Genomic DNA, 16,549 nt, shown 5'->3' on the forward strand with positions numbered 1-16,549 from the left:
TTCCCCTTGAGCCATTTGGTAATGTCCCCAGAGCTCTTCAAACCTAAGAATCGAACCTTTTTTAATCAGATCTCCGACTACGGAAATCCCAATAGTGTCCCATTTGTCGAAACCCGGTTGATGACAAAGAGAACCCAGTCTCTAGGCATACCACAACGGTGCCGCTTTTGTGAGGACATTTGACCAACCCAAACGTGAGTTCACCTGGTGCAAGATCATTATGGTGTGGGAGGTAGGCCCAAAATATCGCCCTCTTCTGACTTTTGAATATAGTGCTCCTAAGTAATCTGTTCGCCCAGTCTGATATCTGTCCAATAAGTAGGCAGGATCGTTAGGGGAGCGTTATATCCAGTAGTTTATTACCACTAATTGTGACGCCCAATAGTAGAGTCTAAGATCTGGAAGGGCTATTCCCCCATCGTACCATCCTTTTGTTAGCTTTTTCATCGCAATACGAGGGGCCTTGCCATCCGATAGTAGTGTACGGACTTCACTTTCCACTGCTGAGAAGTACGTATCTGGGACTCGGTGCGGGCAGTTCTGGAGAATATATAGAAAGCGTGAGAGGGCTAGCATCTTAAATAGGGTAGCTCGACCTACTAGGGATAAAGGTAGGGACCCCCAATGTTTCACGTCCGCTCGCAGTCGGGCCAGCGGGGGTGCTAAATTGTGATTGGAAAAAAACGGTTGGGTCGGACGTTACAAATATTCAGAGATAGCGGAAGCCCTCCATTGCCACCTCAATCGTGCAGTTCACTGGAGGCGCGGGACCTGGCCCCGGCGCACGAACAGCACCGACTTACTCCAGTTTATCGCGTATCCAGAATATTTCCCAAAATTTGTGAAGATGTTTAGCACTTCATGAATGGATCTATATGGGGAGGCGAAATATAGTAAAATATCGTCGGCATAAAGGGATATTCGGTCTTCCTTACCCTCCGCCCATTTCAAGCCCATTATCATGACATCTCGACGTATCCAAACAGCCAACGGTTCTAGCATGAGGGAAAAGATCAGTGGGGACAGCGGACAGCCCTGTCGGGTACCTCTCCGTAACGTGAATGCACGAGATGTGTAGTTATTAACTCTCACTTGACCCAGTATGTCTGTATAAAGTAATTTCACCCATCCCAAAAACTTTGGGCCGAATCCCATCCTCACCAGAACTTCAAATAAATATGGCTACTCTACAGAATCGAACGCCATGGAGGCGTCTAAAGACAGCACTACTGCGTCTTCTTCCATGTATTCTCTACGTGCAAGCACATTGTGGAGACGGCGGATCTTGAGTGCTGTATTCCTCCTAGGCAGAAAGCTAGATTGGTCAGGGTGAACTAAGGAGGAGATAATTGCGACCAGCCTAGAGGCAAGAACTTTTGCTAGGATCTTAGCTTTTACGTTAATTAGAAAAATCGGTCTGCACGAACTGCAATTATCTACGGGCTTCCCAGGTTTTGGGATCACAACTATGGATGCAAGGCGTTGGTCATTGGGCAATTTCCCCCGCTTGTAACTTTCGTTATACATAGCCCGTAGGTGTGGGGCTACTGAGAGGCAGTTATTTTTAAAAATTCAATGGGAGTCCCATTGGGCCCCATCGCCTTCCCAGAATGGATTCGGCTTTTGGCCTTCTGGATCTCTTCATCTGTCAAAGCTCTATCAAGGGCTTCATTATCAGTCTCAGAGAGTTTTGGTATGTTGCTATCAGAGAGGAGTTGGTGGGAGTCCTCCGCGGTCTATGTAGTGGAGGGGGAATAGATCTGCTCTAAGTGATCTGTGAATGCCTCCGCTATATCCCTGGGATGTGTAATTGTCGTACTATCTGGTAGAGTTAGTCTCAGCACCCATCTGTCCCCTTGCTCTCTCCTCTCTAGCCAGGCCAAAGTTTTACCAGCCCTATCGCCCAATTCATACACTCTATTTTGAGTATTGAGGTGTTTAGCCATCATGTGTTCCCTTGCTCTGATCTTGTATTCCTCTTGTTTAAGTGTGAGACGGTGTAGTGTGTCTTCCGATGGCATATTAGTGTTATCGAGTTCCAATAGTCGGAGCTCGTCATCTAATTGGACTAGCTGGTGTCGTTTATTCTGAATGTAACCCATCTTTAGAGACCAGGCCTGCCCCTTCAAGACCAATTTGAAGACTTCCCATATAGTTGATGCCGATTCAAACGAACCAACGTTCTCTTTAAAGTAATTGATGGTTTGCGTGTATAGTTCCTCTTTGATGTCTGGAATTTTCAATAACCATAGGTGTATAGTGAATTTGATCCGCGGCTGTTGTTCCCAGTGTATAAGTTCGACCATAACCAGGGAGTGATCAGAGATACCTCTTGGCAGAGCATGGGGGTTCCGGAAGTTACCAATTGAGGCTGTGCGCGTTAAAAAGTAGTCGAAGCGGGATGAGCTTTTGTGTGCGTTAGAGAAATAGGTGTATTGGGTTCCATTCGGCTGTAACGTACACCATACATCCGCCAGACCCATAGCTGTGGTTAATTCTTTCATTAATACATTTGGTCACGCCCCCGGCCGTTGTGGGTGTCTGTCTATACGGTCATCCATGGTCATGTTGTAGTCCCCTCCCAGGATCAGCGTACTTATCGGAAGGTCAGTTAATATTTTGCCTAAATCTTTCAGCGCTTCCTTCTCCAGTGCTGGTGGTAGGTACAGTGAAATCATGTTAAGCGCCCTTCCCTCCCATTGGGCCTCTAAGACCGCAAATCGGCCCACAGGATCTGCCCAGGTACGCTGCACGATAAAAGCCAGGTTCTTCTTAACCAGAATACCTGTTCCCCGAGATCCCGTGCTGTGGTTTGCATGTTCTAGGAGTTTATAACCCCACCTTGTGAGGGCTTTACTTTTATTGCCAACCATGTGCGTCTCTTGCAGTAATACCACATCAGGAGCCTGTCGTTTTAGATATTGCTCAACCATTCCACGTTTAATTTTGTCCCCCATCCTGTTTACATTCCAAGTAAGTACAGAGAGTGACGATTCCATTTTATCCCCCATCATCCAGTATTAAGACAGTCAGAGTATGGTATTCCAATAACGGCATGTGCGTAGCATGCTCAACCGGCATAGGTAGCGTATTGTGGCCTTGCGTGTCTCCCCGGCAACTGAAGTCTGCAATGAAACCTGTACATGGCAGTATGCAATTACTAATTTGTAAATCAAACAATCCTTGAAAAGGTGAACACCCATCCCCCCACCCCCTTCCATCCCCGCTCCCTGCCCCCCTGCCCGTGGATTTAAAACTACCCACTCCCCAACTAGGCAGAGTGCCTCGCTCCCTCCCAAAAATACTAAAAGGTGTGGGCTGGTTGTCCCCCCATCCCCGCTAGTAGCCATTGGTATTGTGCTTATAATCGTTTGGCTTCCAGCCCAGCCATTAGGAGGCCTAAGTGTCCCAACCCATAGTTGGGCATCTATGGTAATGACAGGCTGGAAATCAAGTCTACTTGCGACCCGCACTTCGGTAACATCCTAAGAACAGTCACACCACTGCAGCCGAGCACATAGCTGCGTAGAATTCCAGGCAGTCCCGACTCCAGGTATGGTCTTATCATCTGCGCGTTGTCTCTCTTTCCTCCGCTTTAGCGGAGTCTTCTTCAGATGGAGTCCCACTATTCTCTCTGTGCGTCCTTGGTCCTCCATTTCGATCTCGATGTTGGCCTCCCACTCAGCGCCAGCCCTCCAGCCAGTTCCATGGGTCTGCTGGTGAAGTGAAGAACCACGTCTTGCCATCTGATTCCACTCTAAGTTTCGCTGGGAAAAGCATGGCGTATTTCACCTCGCGATCTCGGAGCTCTTTCGTCACCGCCTGAAAGCTACGCCTTTGGGCCTGAACCTTGGCAGTGAAGTCTGGGCAGTGAAGTCTGGGAAGTACGTGATTTCGTTATTTTCTAGCTTAAGTGGAGGGTTGGATCGTGCCGTTTGTAGGATGGTGTCTCTGTCTCTGTAGTTAAAGACATAGGCAATAAGTGGCCTCGGAGGGGCTCCTGGCTTTGGCCTACCTCCTGGCACTCGGTGAGCTCTTTCAATCGAGAAATAACTTGAAAGTCTCTTGAGCTGTAGATGTTTCAATATTAAGTCTGATAATAGTAAAATGTGAGAAGTGGGCCTGCACTCCTGATGTGTGCTAGTTTATTTAGAATATAAGGATCGTTGATCCAAATTTTAGTACTCGTTAAAGCGTGCCTTCACGTTAAGGGATGTAGCCCTGTGTCCTGATAAATATGAAAATGTAAGAAACGAGGCTGTGGAAAACCATAACCTGCGTGAAGCACAGCTGAAGACCAAAAATGTCTATACAAATGTACACACACTAACATGGTATAAATCAAAAGATCATTTATATGTATATTATTTCAGTGAAATCAAAATTAGGTTAGATCACTACACTTTTCAAATAAATATTGCTTGTTTGAGTTCAGACAGTGTAAGTATTAAACAAAAACATTATCCGTTGATGTCATATTGTCCAACAGAAATCAGTGTATGACTGAATTACAAATTTACAAAATCAAAATCCAGAAAATCAATCCCAATGCATTTCAAATTAATACTAAACCCTTCGTCAGGAGATATCTAATTGACAATAAGCAATGATCAGTGGTATTTTGCAGTTGTATCTTGAGGTCCTCCGTGCAGAGCTACAACAAATACTCAAATGAATGTCTAATGAGAAGCTGTTTGAACAGAATAGCAAAATTCTAACAACGCATTGTTGCACATGGCATAAACACTTATATAGGTTCAAACTCTTGCTGCCGAACGGTGAATGGGCCTTCACTCACTTTTCCTTTCTCCTGTTGACTTTACCTATTCACTTCACCGAGTGCAAATCCTAATAGAATTTTGCTATTCTGTTCAAACAGCTTCTCATTAGACATTCATATGTTTTTTTGTTGTAGCTCTGCACGGAGGACCTCAAGATACAACTGCAAAATACCACTGATCATTGCTTAATGTCGATTAGATATCCCCTGACGAAGAGTTTAGTATTAACCCGAAATGCATTGGGATTGATTTTCTGCATTTTGATTTTGTAAATTTGTAATTCAGTCATACACTGATTTCTGTTGGACAATATGACATCAACGGATAATGTTTTTGTTTAATACTTACACTGTCTGAACTCAAACAAGCAATATTTATTTGAAAAAGTGTAGTGATCTAACCTAATTTTGATTTCACTGAAACAATTTACATATAAATGATCTTTTGATTTATACCATGTAAGTAGTGTGTGTACATTTGTAGAGACATTTTTTGTCTTCAGCAGTGCTTCACGCAGGTTATGGTTTTCCACAGCCTCGTTTCTTACATTTTCAATATTAAGTCTTCCATGTACAGGTCACCTACTGGCCCCTCGACCCGCTCCGGCACACCCAATATACGTATGTTATTTCTTCGAGCCCTCCCTTCATACTCGTCAAGTTGTTGTGTCATCTGTGCCTGCTGACTTTGAAGTTTCGCGACTTTTGTCTGAAGTTGAGACGTATCTGCTTGTAGTGATGTTGTTACTATTTTAAGGTCTTTCACTCTGTCATCCATTTTGCGAAAGTACACCTGTATAAGGGACACCTCTATGTTGACTGAGTCGAGGGAGGTGCGCACTCCGCTGATAGTTTCCATAATATCATGAAGTGTAGGTTCCGATGGCGGTTTTGGATTGTTCCGCGTGTCTGGTGCCTCCATTTGTTGCGCTTCAAGATGTTCCCCCAACTTGTTCCAGTCAAATTTAGCTAGCTTGTTGTGCGCATTAATTTTTGTTCCCTGGCCTGTTGCCATGTTGGGACTGTGATGCTCCTGGGGGGATACTGTGTCCAAAATCAGTCTCTGTAGTCCCCGCCGCCTACCCAGCGAGGATGCCTTTCTCACTGTCTGCCTGTCGGGTTTCCCTAGAACCGATTTCCTATAGTCCACTCCGTCCAGATGACCTTGCCGTGAAGTGATGGTGTGGGCCTGCCAGGGATGCCAGTCGCAGTATACTACCCTAAGTGTCAGACGGCGTTGTCTGAGCGCTGTCCGTTGACCGGGGCACAGCAGCTGGCGCACTGTTCTGTGAATTTTGATGCTCCAACGTGACTTGCCTGTGTCAGTACTTTTTTTACTTTAGGCCGTTGGTCCCACTTCGGCGAAAAATATTTCCTCCCTCACTTGGTGTCTTTAGTGCGATCTCAGCTCGCTCTCCGTGGGGTCTTGGTCGCATCCAGGAGCGTGTTCGTCTTTTCCGGGCCCCACCGGGTTTACAGGTACAGGGGGAGGCCAGCCCGCTGCAGCTGTGAATTCGGCCCACTACGGCTGGCAGCAGCCCTGGGTGCCAGAGACTGATCCCCGGGCCGCCCGCACCCTCCGCCGCTGTTGCAGACCTCCGGGTCCTCCACAGTGCGTGGAACGTCTTCTTTTCGTCCCAGTCAGGACACCAGCGTTAAACAGCCTTCTCCGCCCTCCGTATCTGCATTGGCAAGGTTGGAGTTCCACACTGCAGTCATTGGCTGCAGGGGACGAGGTGATGCGAGGAGGGGCCCCACCTACTGGATCTCTCGGTATTCGCTCGGGCCCCACGAGTGGTGCGCAAGTCTAGGCCTCGCTGGCATCAGAAGCCGGGGCCTCGATTATCGGCCGCCGCGATAGTATGCTCCCGCTGCCGCCTCCAGGTAGTCATCGCAGCACTTGGGGCGCCGGTCCTCGCCCCACCTCTCTGCCGACATCCGGGCTCCGGGAGATGCGCGCAGTTCTGGGCCTAGTATGCCGCTGAAGACAGGACCCTGATTAGTGGCCGCCGTGGTGGTCAGCCCGCATCACCCCTCACAAGCAGCTGCCTCGGCTCCATGGGCACAGGTCGTCGCCGCAGTGCGGCCAGCCAGCGGCCCCGCCTGTATCAAAGGGTCGCCCCCTGCTGACCCTAGAGCGTGCGCCCGCTACACTGACCTCGAAGTTGCAGTCGGAGATCCCCACGCCGCCATGTTGATTCTTGCGCTATCGGCCGCCATAGTTCTTCGCTCCACTCGTCTCCACGGAGTTTTATCACACAGTCGCCGGTAGCAGTGGATTGCAGGGCTGGCAAGCCATAATTTACTCAGGTTTGCAGTCTTTATGGGCACAGGATTATGCAGGATCGACGGCAAGGGTGCGGGAGCCTCTCTAACTAGCCGCCATTCTCTTCGGCTGCTAGCCACGCCCCCTCCTGAACAAGACTTTTTTGATCGCGGTAAATATAACAAATTTGCTAATTCAATGAGCACAAAACAACATACATCAAAAATAGGAGACTGTATGATGGGCTAAAAAGCTTTTCTAGGCTCTGGAAATCAATTCCTAATCAAATCGGAAATTAGTGTTCTTGAAGATCATTTAGAGTAGACTTTACAAACCATAGTTCCCTTCAACTTAACTGAGCCTCTGTCTGGTATCCGATGTGAACATGGATCTAGCAGACGATCTTTCTTCAAGAACCAACAAGAAAGGCAGTAGATTCACGTCAGAACTAGACGAGGCACATCAACTTCATTATGCAATAAAAATAGTGCTGGCGGCCAAGATATCTGCCACTACGGTGAACAAGCGACATGCCAAATATCAAACTACCAACAGCTTAGTTGTTAAGAACATTACATTACGAAAGATGCCATAATGTAGCGACAAGGAAGGCGCTGATATGGCCACGGTTCTCAAATGCCGCCTGAAAAACGTTTACTGGAAATTTTACCCTTCCTACCTGAAACATGCAAAGCAGTATCTCTTCTAGTGTAAGTTTTACCTGGAGCAGGTGGGAGTTCAGATAAGCTATACAACTCTCCACTTTTTTTTGTCTTTTGGTGTATTGTTGTCATGTCTCGTGTACTGCTGTGGGATGTTAGATCACTCGCATAAAATGCTATGCAAGGTCAGTGCTAAATATTTAAAGCAGAATGTGGGACATATACAGAAAATAAATGCATTCTGTGTACATGCCAACTCATTTTAAAGGCAAAAGGTTCCAAATTATGTAATTTTCAAACAGTAAATGTTGTTTTGATGGAAGGTACCCTAACACTAGCCCCCACAATGCTAATGCCATCACTGACACATACGTAACCCTCCCCTCTACCAGCTGTAATCCTAACCTTGATGCTAGCTCTAACACTTACTATTAAAATAAACCTTGTTCACCCTTTCCCTAAACCTTCTCCAGCCCCTAAGTCTCACCCTAATCTTTTTCATAACTAATATTTAACATACTAAAACAATTGTAAATATCTTTTAATATTCTCAGTTGTGTTTTGGACTCCAAAAAGTACTTTCAACTAATGATGTTTCCAAATTTACATTTTAAAACTATTATAACTGTACGATTCAAACTTTAAACTTAATACCATGGGCAATATTTTAATGACTAGACAGTGGTTCCTACAGATGCTTTTGAATGTGTGAAACAATATTGAGGAGCAGGAATGAATTCACGTCCATAGTGGAATTCAGACCTTTAACACATCACTGCCTTTATGTATTGAGAAAATATCTCTTGTGAGGAAATGTTGCCTAAATTATTCTCCTCAGAGCTAAGCTAGTGTACAATCTCTCTACTCCAACCGGCAAATTGGAAATAATAAATACAGAGGGCTCTCTGTGTAACCTTAGGATGCGTAGATTTTAAAAATATTTGGTTGTGATATGTTCCCCCTGCAGTCCTGGCGTGATTTTTGAGGCATGCACAAGTAACCTTAACCAGCTTTTTTCAATTCGCTTGCAGCTGTTTACCAGATTTCAAAAACATATTGCACTTAGTTTATTGCCTGTGTGAACTCTGAGGCTATAGAAGATTATCAGGAGACCCAGAGGAACACATTTTGGGTTCAAGCCTTTGCACGGATATGTTCCTGTGCAAGGGCGACTGGAGGGAATAATCGAATGCTAAAGATCTGACAAACATCATGCCCAGCACGATCTTCTGGCCAGCCAATTAAGACTAGACACTCGGCAATAGAAATATTCAGCTGTATAAATGTTAGAATTGTATGTGTAAGGAAATGGCTTCTTGCAGGTTCATCCCCACTTTTTGACTATTAGGTAAAGGTGACTGCGATGTACTGGACCCTGCTGACCAGGCCTCCGTGCATGTGATCTGACCCTTGAGAGTGTATATTTAATTGTCTTACACCCAATTGGCATAGGCTAACCTACCTATAAATCCCTAGTGTATGCTACCAGGGGTACCCAGGGCCTGTAAGTTGAAAGGTTCCTTATAGACGGCAGCTCTTATAGTGCCCCCACAAGTGTGACAAAGTAAAGCATGTGGCACTGCAGACTGGTAGAGCAGTTTTAAACTGCTAACTCGACTTTGCCATTTAAAGTAAATGGCCAAGATGAAACCTTCCTTTTTAATATATGCAAGTCACCCCCACCAGACAGTGAAACCTGACCTCTATTCTGCCCTTCTATATCGGGTAAAAAGAAGAAGGATCACTCTAGCAGGACATCTTTATCTACTCTATTTCATCAACACAAGAATTCATATTGGACATGTATAGCATTATTTAAGTGCATGAGTCAAATATTCATGTATAAATACTATCTCTTGAGAACCCTATGATGCTTAAATGTCTCATATATTTGCACAATATCATTTCAAAATCAATGTATTGTATATATAAATCAGAATGGTTCCTCAGCCTTTGGTACATAAAACACACTATCCTTGCATGTGATACACACCAGTATCATGAGACAACCAACAGCACATGTTTTTAACCAAAGGTTGGCTTAGAGATAGCCCACTCTGCCTTTGAGCCGTCAAGTGTGTATGTGTGCAAAGCATCCCACAAGGTTTAGACGGCCGTCCGTAAATTAATTTTCTTTTTTAACCTTCAGGGTGATCTTCTCACAATGTGTGGTTAACTCGTTCTTGGCTATCAAATTGTGGACTCTTTAGGATGAAACAAGGGAGTGTTCATGCACTGGGGCCACCAAGGAAATTGCAAATATCTTCTGAATCACAAACCGGGGAGGCAGAACAACCAAAACTGGGAAATGTCAGTGGAGGAAGCTATCAATCTCTGGCACCAAACTTGCCCTTTAATTACTGCATCTGGTATGCTTGGTGCTGTAGTGTACCCTGGTGTGAGAACCTGGTAGATGGAAGACAGCGTCACATTCTAGTGCTTACTTGCCAAAACATTAGACGCCTCCCCTGTTTTTTTACTCATCTAACTCAGGTGGGCCGGATTACAGGTCTTCCTCTGACGACCCTTACTCTGGTCAGGCTGCCAGAGGGGTTTAAATACATCTGAGATGGAGTAGTCTCTGCCGTGATTAACCCTAAGGTCTGCCTGCAATTAAATCCTTGAGGCAGACTGCATTCTTAGTGGTAAGGATACTCCAACACCATTGTGATGGAGTATGCTTACCACCAAGAACTAAATCAGGCCCTTTGTTATGCTGATACTACTCAAATTCACTACACACAATAAGTAAGCATCTTGAAAACTGTATGCAGAGGTTGTTTTTGCTGCTCCATGTAGTTAGTCCCAGAAACATTGTTTTTTTCTGAAATTCCCTCATATGTTTTCACAGGCCACTTCCTGTTAACCTACCTCCTACTGGACACACTGAAGAAGTCAACACCTGCAAGGATTGTGAACGTGTCCTCCTTGGCCCACCACCTTGGAAAGATCAGTTTTGAGGATATACACTGTGAAAAAAGCTACAGCAGTGGCCTCTCATACTGCAGGAGCAAGCTGGCCAATATACTTTTCACTCGTGAACTTGCCAAGCGTCTACAAGGTATGGTTGCAGAACACAGCCTTTTGTCTTTTGTTCATGATTGTGAGATATTATCTTGTATTACTACAGTGAAAATAGAAGATCGCCTCATTGACCTAGAAGTAGGGTTTTAATTTACCTTAGTGGAAATTAAAGTTTTTCGGCAAGACATATTGTTTACATTCACTTGCTTTGAAGTATTGTTTGCCTAGTAGTAGCAATTTTTTCCAGTGAAGTCCAGTCTCTTGGGCTCACTAGCGACCCATTCCTTGCAGAAGTAAGTTTTACCAAAGTTCAGGGTAATCCATAGTCCTTTATCAATTCCATTTTTGTCTGCTGGGGCTTGATTTAGCATTTGGTTGGTTATAGTTGTCATATTTACTTAAGGTTCTTTTTATCACATGTGCATGTTTACTTTCAGTTTTATTTCAGCATTTGTATCCCCTTAGGCCTCCACAGTAATACAGCAGGTTCTTTCCTGCTAAGGTACCAGCAGGGAAGTTCATGACGTTTTGATTTCATGCATTTGTGAGCTTAGTAGGTTATCAACTAGAGCTCCAGGCTGAAAAGTTTCACTGGCACAGCAATGTTGGTATGGTTTAATTCCCGATAATGTGAGTGGGGGGTATCAGGTAGAATGTTGATATCAGCATGGCTGTCAGAGAAGCTCATAAAAACCATGAGGATGGTTGGGAAAAGGGATCCGCACTTTTTGATATATTTCTAAATGGATGCATGTGCACCTTCCAGCACCTGAACACTTCTCAGAGATAGAGAGAAAAGACAGGGTAGATGGGCAGAGCTCTAGCGGAGCATATGCTAGAGAGAAGGTATCCCTTGACCCAATTATCTGTTCTATAAATAGCCATAAACAATGATGTCTAGTTGGGCAAGAGATACGTGGTACACTCCTAGCAGTTGACTGTAAAAAACAAACATTGATTAGTCTACTTGCTAGGGGTGAAAGTGGGAGATTAAAAAAAATATATATATATATCTACACATTCACCATGTCGTGTGACCATTATCATATCACAAGAAGTATCCTGTCCGAGTAAAGAGGCTGGACGCAGCGAAGAGCGAAATCAAGAAAAGAACACATCACTCTTGAACATGCATTGTACAACATCAGAACTTCTAGGACAAGATTCTCCTTCAGTCAGAGGTTTATATCTCTCACTACTAGAATAGAACCAGTCGACAAAAACAAGAAAGAAAGATGGGCATCCTGTCTAAAAACGTGCTAGAAGCTCTGGAGAGTGGTGCAGGACACAGGCTTCAGACAGGCTAAACTGAATATGAAGATCTATCATCTTTCCCCCTCATCACTTCCTAAAAGACTGGTAGCAAGGATTTGTAAATCAGAGCAACACCACCACTTCTCCATGGATACCTATTTCCACATAATATGGAATAGTACTAGACGTTCATGTATCCACAAACCATGTGGCAGTAACTAAGTAACCATCTATTTTTTTTTTGTATTCATTTAACTGAATTGTAGGAAACCTATAAACTGCACTATATGTCGAAGCATCTCTAGCCACTGGTCTGACCCAGTGTTTATTTGGCTTTGTGCCACTGCCTTGCTCTATTTGTTTGTAGGTTGGTACAAGTCATGACACAGTTCCAAGTCACTATGAGATAGCAGGTATTGTGTTTGTCTGGCTAGCATACACATCTTGGGATGATTATCTATTGGTTACTGTGGCTTTGCTAACGGTGCATGGTTTCACTGTCCCCTTGCCACACAATCTTGGGAATGTTGTTTGTGTACTCACCAGGCTCTGATATGTCTGCTAGACCATGGACGCTCTCTGGTGGTAGGATGTCCCGCACCTTCTCCTCCCAGGTCCTGAAGTAGACTGGTTTGGCAGGAGGACCTCCACCAGTGCGCTGACTCAAGGCATGATCTTTCTCGATGAGTTTATTGACCCTCCTGCTCACGTCATACCACCTGTTCAGGATATCGTCCTTTGTGCGCAACGTTGGTGCTTGTGCGTTTACCTTGTCCACAATCCTCGCCCACATCTTTGTTTTCTGTGGCATAGGGGTCCTTTGGACCAATGTACCAAACAAATGTGGCTCTACTCTGATGATCTCGTCTACCAGCACTTCTAACTCATGATCTGTGAACTTTGTATTCTTCTTTGGGGGCATGGTGATGGTTGGTGGTGGTGAGTGATGCGTGTGTGAGGGTGCAAGTGAGGGTGGATTGGGATGTTCAGCGCCATTGCCGAGACTCGAACCCAGTTCCCCTAGTGGGAAGAAGATGCTAATGAGAAATTAGTTGACTTGCAGTGCCAGGTGAAAATTAGGATGCTTTAGGACATTTAAGGTCTAAATTTGATCACAAGTCAGAAATGGAAGATGGAGTTGTCAATATGTGAAACAAAGATGGCTGTGTTTAGATATCTTTGTAGAAGCTGGATCTGTGTATAAGAGATCCTTGGGTTGAAGACATGGTGCAAAGATAAGGAGAGCAAGGAAAATGTAGATTTTCCACAGCCTCTGTGGCATGGAAAACTGGATTTTATTAAAGACACGGAGGCTATTATTATGTATTTATCCTTTATTGCCACCACTCAGCAGCATCTTGAAAGCTTCTAGAACTTGGAATCTTTAAAACATTCCAACATAATGAAAACCCCCAGCAACCAGTCCTCTTCCTTCTTTTTGGGGGAAGCTGTGGCGCAGTGGCACGGGGCTATTATTATTATTCTTTTATGAACTGCGAACTTGTATTTATCAAAACGATCGTAAAAAGTTCCTTATGTTGAACATGAACAAACATCCTTGAAACAAACTCTTCTTTGTGTAACAACGTCTAAAATTTTTAATTTCCTTCGGAAATGCATCAGAATCTCAAATTTGACCTGTAGTAAAGATAACAAAATAACATCAAGGATGGCTGGAAAATCTGTGAGGGATAATGTTAGCCTCTGTGTCTTTAATAAAATCCAGATTTTCAGACCCAAATCTACATTTTATGTCAATATCTGGAGGCCAATATTCTGCAAGTTTAAAGCTTATAAACTAAGCATTTAGCTGCATTCTTAATTGGTCTAAAGTAAAAACGCCTGAAAATGGAATTCAGAAGACCAATCAGCACAACGTAAATGTCTTGCAGACATCTGCCAGCATACACGCTTTGGATGCCGCTTTTCCCCTTACTGAGTGTGCCCCAAACATACTCAGATCCACACCATATCTATTCATCAACTCCTTCACCCATCTAGCCAGAATGGGTGCCAAGACTTCTCTATGAGGATATCTAAAGGATATCAGTAATTGTTACACACCAGAAGGTTTAATCAAGCTTTTCGTACGTTCTTATTCTTTAACGCAATGAACAACAGACAATTTTGACCTGTCATCGAAGAAAGGATGGAAAATTATCGTTGAATTTGTCTTAGTTCTTCTTCTTACTTGAAAACAAATAACCTCAGGAGCAAAAATCCTACCAGACACAACTAAGGCTCAAACGTCTGACACCCTGCGGAAAGACAGTAAGCACAAAAGCATTGTCAACTTAAATGATAAATTCTACATGCTCAAATCAGAATTATCACTCTAAGATTCCAGAAATCAAATCATTTTTGATACATCCCGCAGGATAGAATGCCTAGAGCCTGATGGTTTAGCAATTCTCATGCTCCTTAACAACCTTCTCACCTTAACATCCTGACCTACCAAAAAACCATTTACCAGATTGTGGCCTGCTGCGATAGCTGACCTGTATGAATTCACAGATCTATATGCCAAACCTTTCAAAAATAAATATGTCAGGAAATTTAAAACCTGTATTATATCTGCTGAAACAGGATCCAAATCTCTTTCCACACATCAGCTACGCCATTTCCCCCAAGCCAGTCTATAAGCCTTCCTTGTTCCTAGCACCCATGACTCTTCGATGAGTCTTGAAGCTTCTGGAGAAAGTCCTGTTTTTTTCTATACTCTCCTGAAAGCTTCCATGCCACCAAATGAAGTTGACTTGATTCTACCAGACTGTGAACCTCCCCTTGAGGTTCTCTTAGTATCTGTGGATAAAAGGGTAACCGCACTGGAAGATCCACACTAATTTCCGACATTATCAGACACCACGCTTGAGAGCTCCAAAGGGGAGTGGTTACCACCACTGCCTCTTTCCATCTACAAATCATTCCTGTCACCCTGCTTATCATGGCAAAAGGAGAAAAAGTGTAGGTTTGAAAACCTCTCCAATCTTGTAGAAATGCATCTATTTTTAGCGCTTCAGGATCCGTATGCCAACTGTAAACTTTCTCCACCTGGGTATTCGTTCTGTTTGCAAACAGGTCTACTAGGAAGGGACCCCACAATAGATTCAAAGCTCTAAATACCTCCTGTCCAGCATAGGATCCAATCACTGGAATCGTAAAAATTCTGTGATTACCAATCTGCTACTGAATTGGACATTCCCGGAATGTGTTCTGCCTGAACACTCAGACCTCTCTCCATGCAATATTCCCAAAAGAGTTTTGCTAAGTCTGCCAGTCCCTTCGAACGGGGACCTCCCAGTCTGTTTACATATCTCACAGCAGAAACATTGTCCATTACCAACACCACAGAACATTTCAGTTTCCTTTTCAAAACACCTTATTGAAAAAGAACCTGCTAATAATTCCAAACAGTTTTTATGCATTTACATCTCTTATTCTGTCCAACGACCACCAGTTTTTGGCAATCAACAACTTGCACCCCTACTTCCAAACTTGCATCCAATTCCACAATTAAGTCTGCATCTACTCCAGGCCTCCATATTCCTCAACCACCAAATCAACTCCTGTCTTGTTTCTAGAGAAAGACAAACTTTCTGCGAGTATCTCAACCCAATTCTCAAATGCCTTTCTTTCAACCTCTGTAAGGCTCGATAGTGTAAAGGTCCTGGGAATATAGCCTGAATAGTAGATGATAAAAAACCTACAATATGGGCTAACATTTTGAGATAAGCACTGTTGGATTTGAGAGTGTTCTTTATCTCCTTCCGAATTCTCTTTAATTTGTCCCTTGGCAGCCTCAACACCCCTTCTACAGTGGCGACAATAAAACCCAAAAATGTAGTTTCTTAATTTGACACAAACTGAGATTTGGTTATGTTCACCACAAAACCCAGTGTCTCCAATAGACACACTGTCAGACTTGGATGGGAAATTAGCGGACTCTTGTCCTGATCCATAATCAGTTTATCGTCCAGATAAATAATAAGACTCACTCCTCCCTCTCTCAAGTAAGCTACTACTGGGGAGAGAATTTTTGTAAAGCACCAAGGTGCCGATGAGAGGCCAAAAGGCAGACAAACAAATTTCCACAATTTCTTCCTCCATTGGAACCTCAAGAACCTCTAATAATTCCCCCAAATCGGAACTGTAAGTTAAGCATCTTTCAGGTCCAAACGAGTCATCCGATCCACTTTTGACAACACATCTTTCAACAAATGAATTCCTTGCATCTTGAAGTGATGGTAAACAACCCAATCGTTCAATTCCCTCAAATGTATTACCGGACGCATACCCTTGTCCTTCTTTTCCACCAGGAAAATGTTGCTCACGAAACCATGTGCCCGATCTTTCTCTCTCACCATCGCTCCTTTTGCAATTAACTCCTTTATTTCTGAATCTATCACATTAACTTGTTTTCCTGAAAACACAAGAGCTCTTGGAATGCAGTCTTGCACTGAATTTCCCACAAACTCTGTGAGAACCACTAACAGTCTCCAGCACCCAAGGGTCCTTTGTAATCCCTAACCAATTGTGATAAAATTGGGCAAGTCTGCTGCCCAA

The 16,549-nt window shown here is 43.9% G+C and overlaps 1 protein-coding gene across 2 annotated transcripts in view; it reads left to right on the forward strand.

The window, feature by feature from the left end:
- Window positions 1–16,549, forward strand: part of LOC146799610 (retinol dehydrogenase 12-like) — a 143,796-nt gene that overhangs the window by 118,393 nt on the left and 8,854 nt on the right. For both annotated transcript variants that reach the window (XM_085627196.1, XM_085627195.1), the window contains one exon: window positions 10,560–10,769. In XM_085627196.1, the coding sequence (XP_085483322.1) occupies window positions 10,560–10,769 (210 nt within the window). The remainder of the gene's footprint in view (window positions 1–10,559; window positions 10,770–16,549) is intronic.

The sequence above is a fragment of the Triturus cristatus genome, chromosome 9, assembly GCF_964204655.1.
Source record: "Triturus cristatus chromosome 9, aTriCri1.1, whole genome shotgun sequence".
Lineage (NCBI taxonomy): Eukaryota > Metazoa > Chordata > Amphibia > Caudata > Salamandridae > Triturus > Triturus cristatus.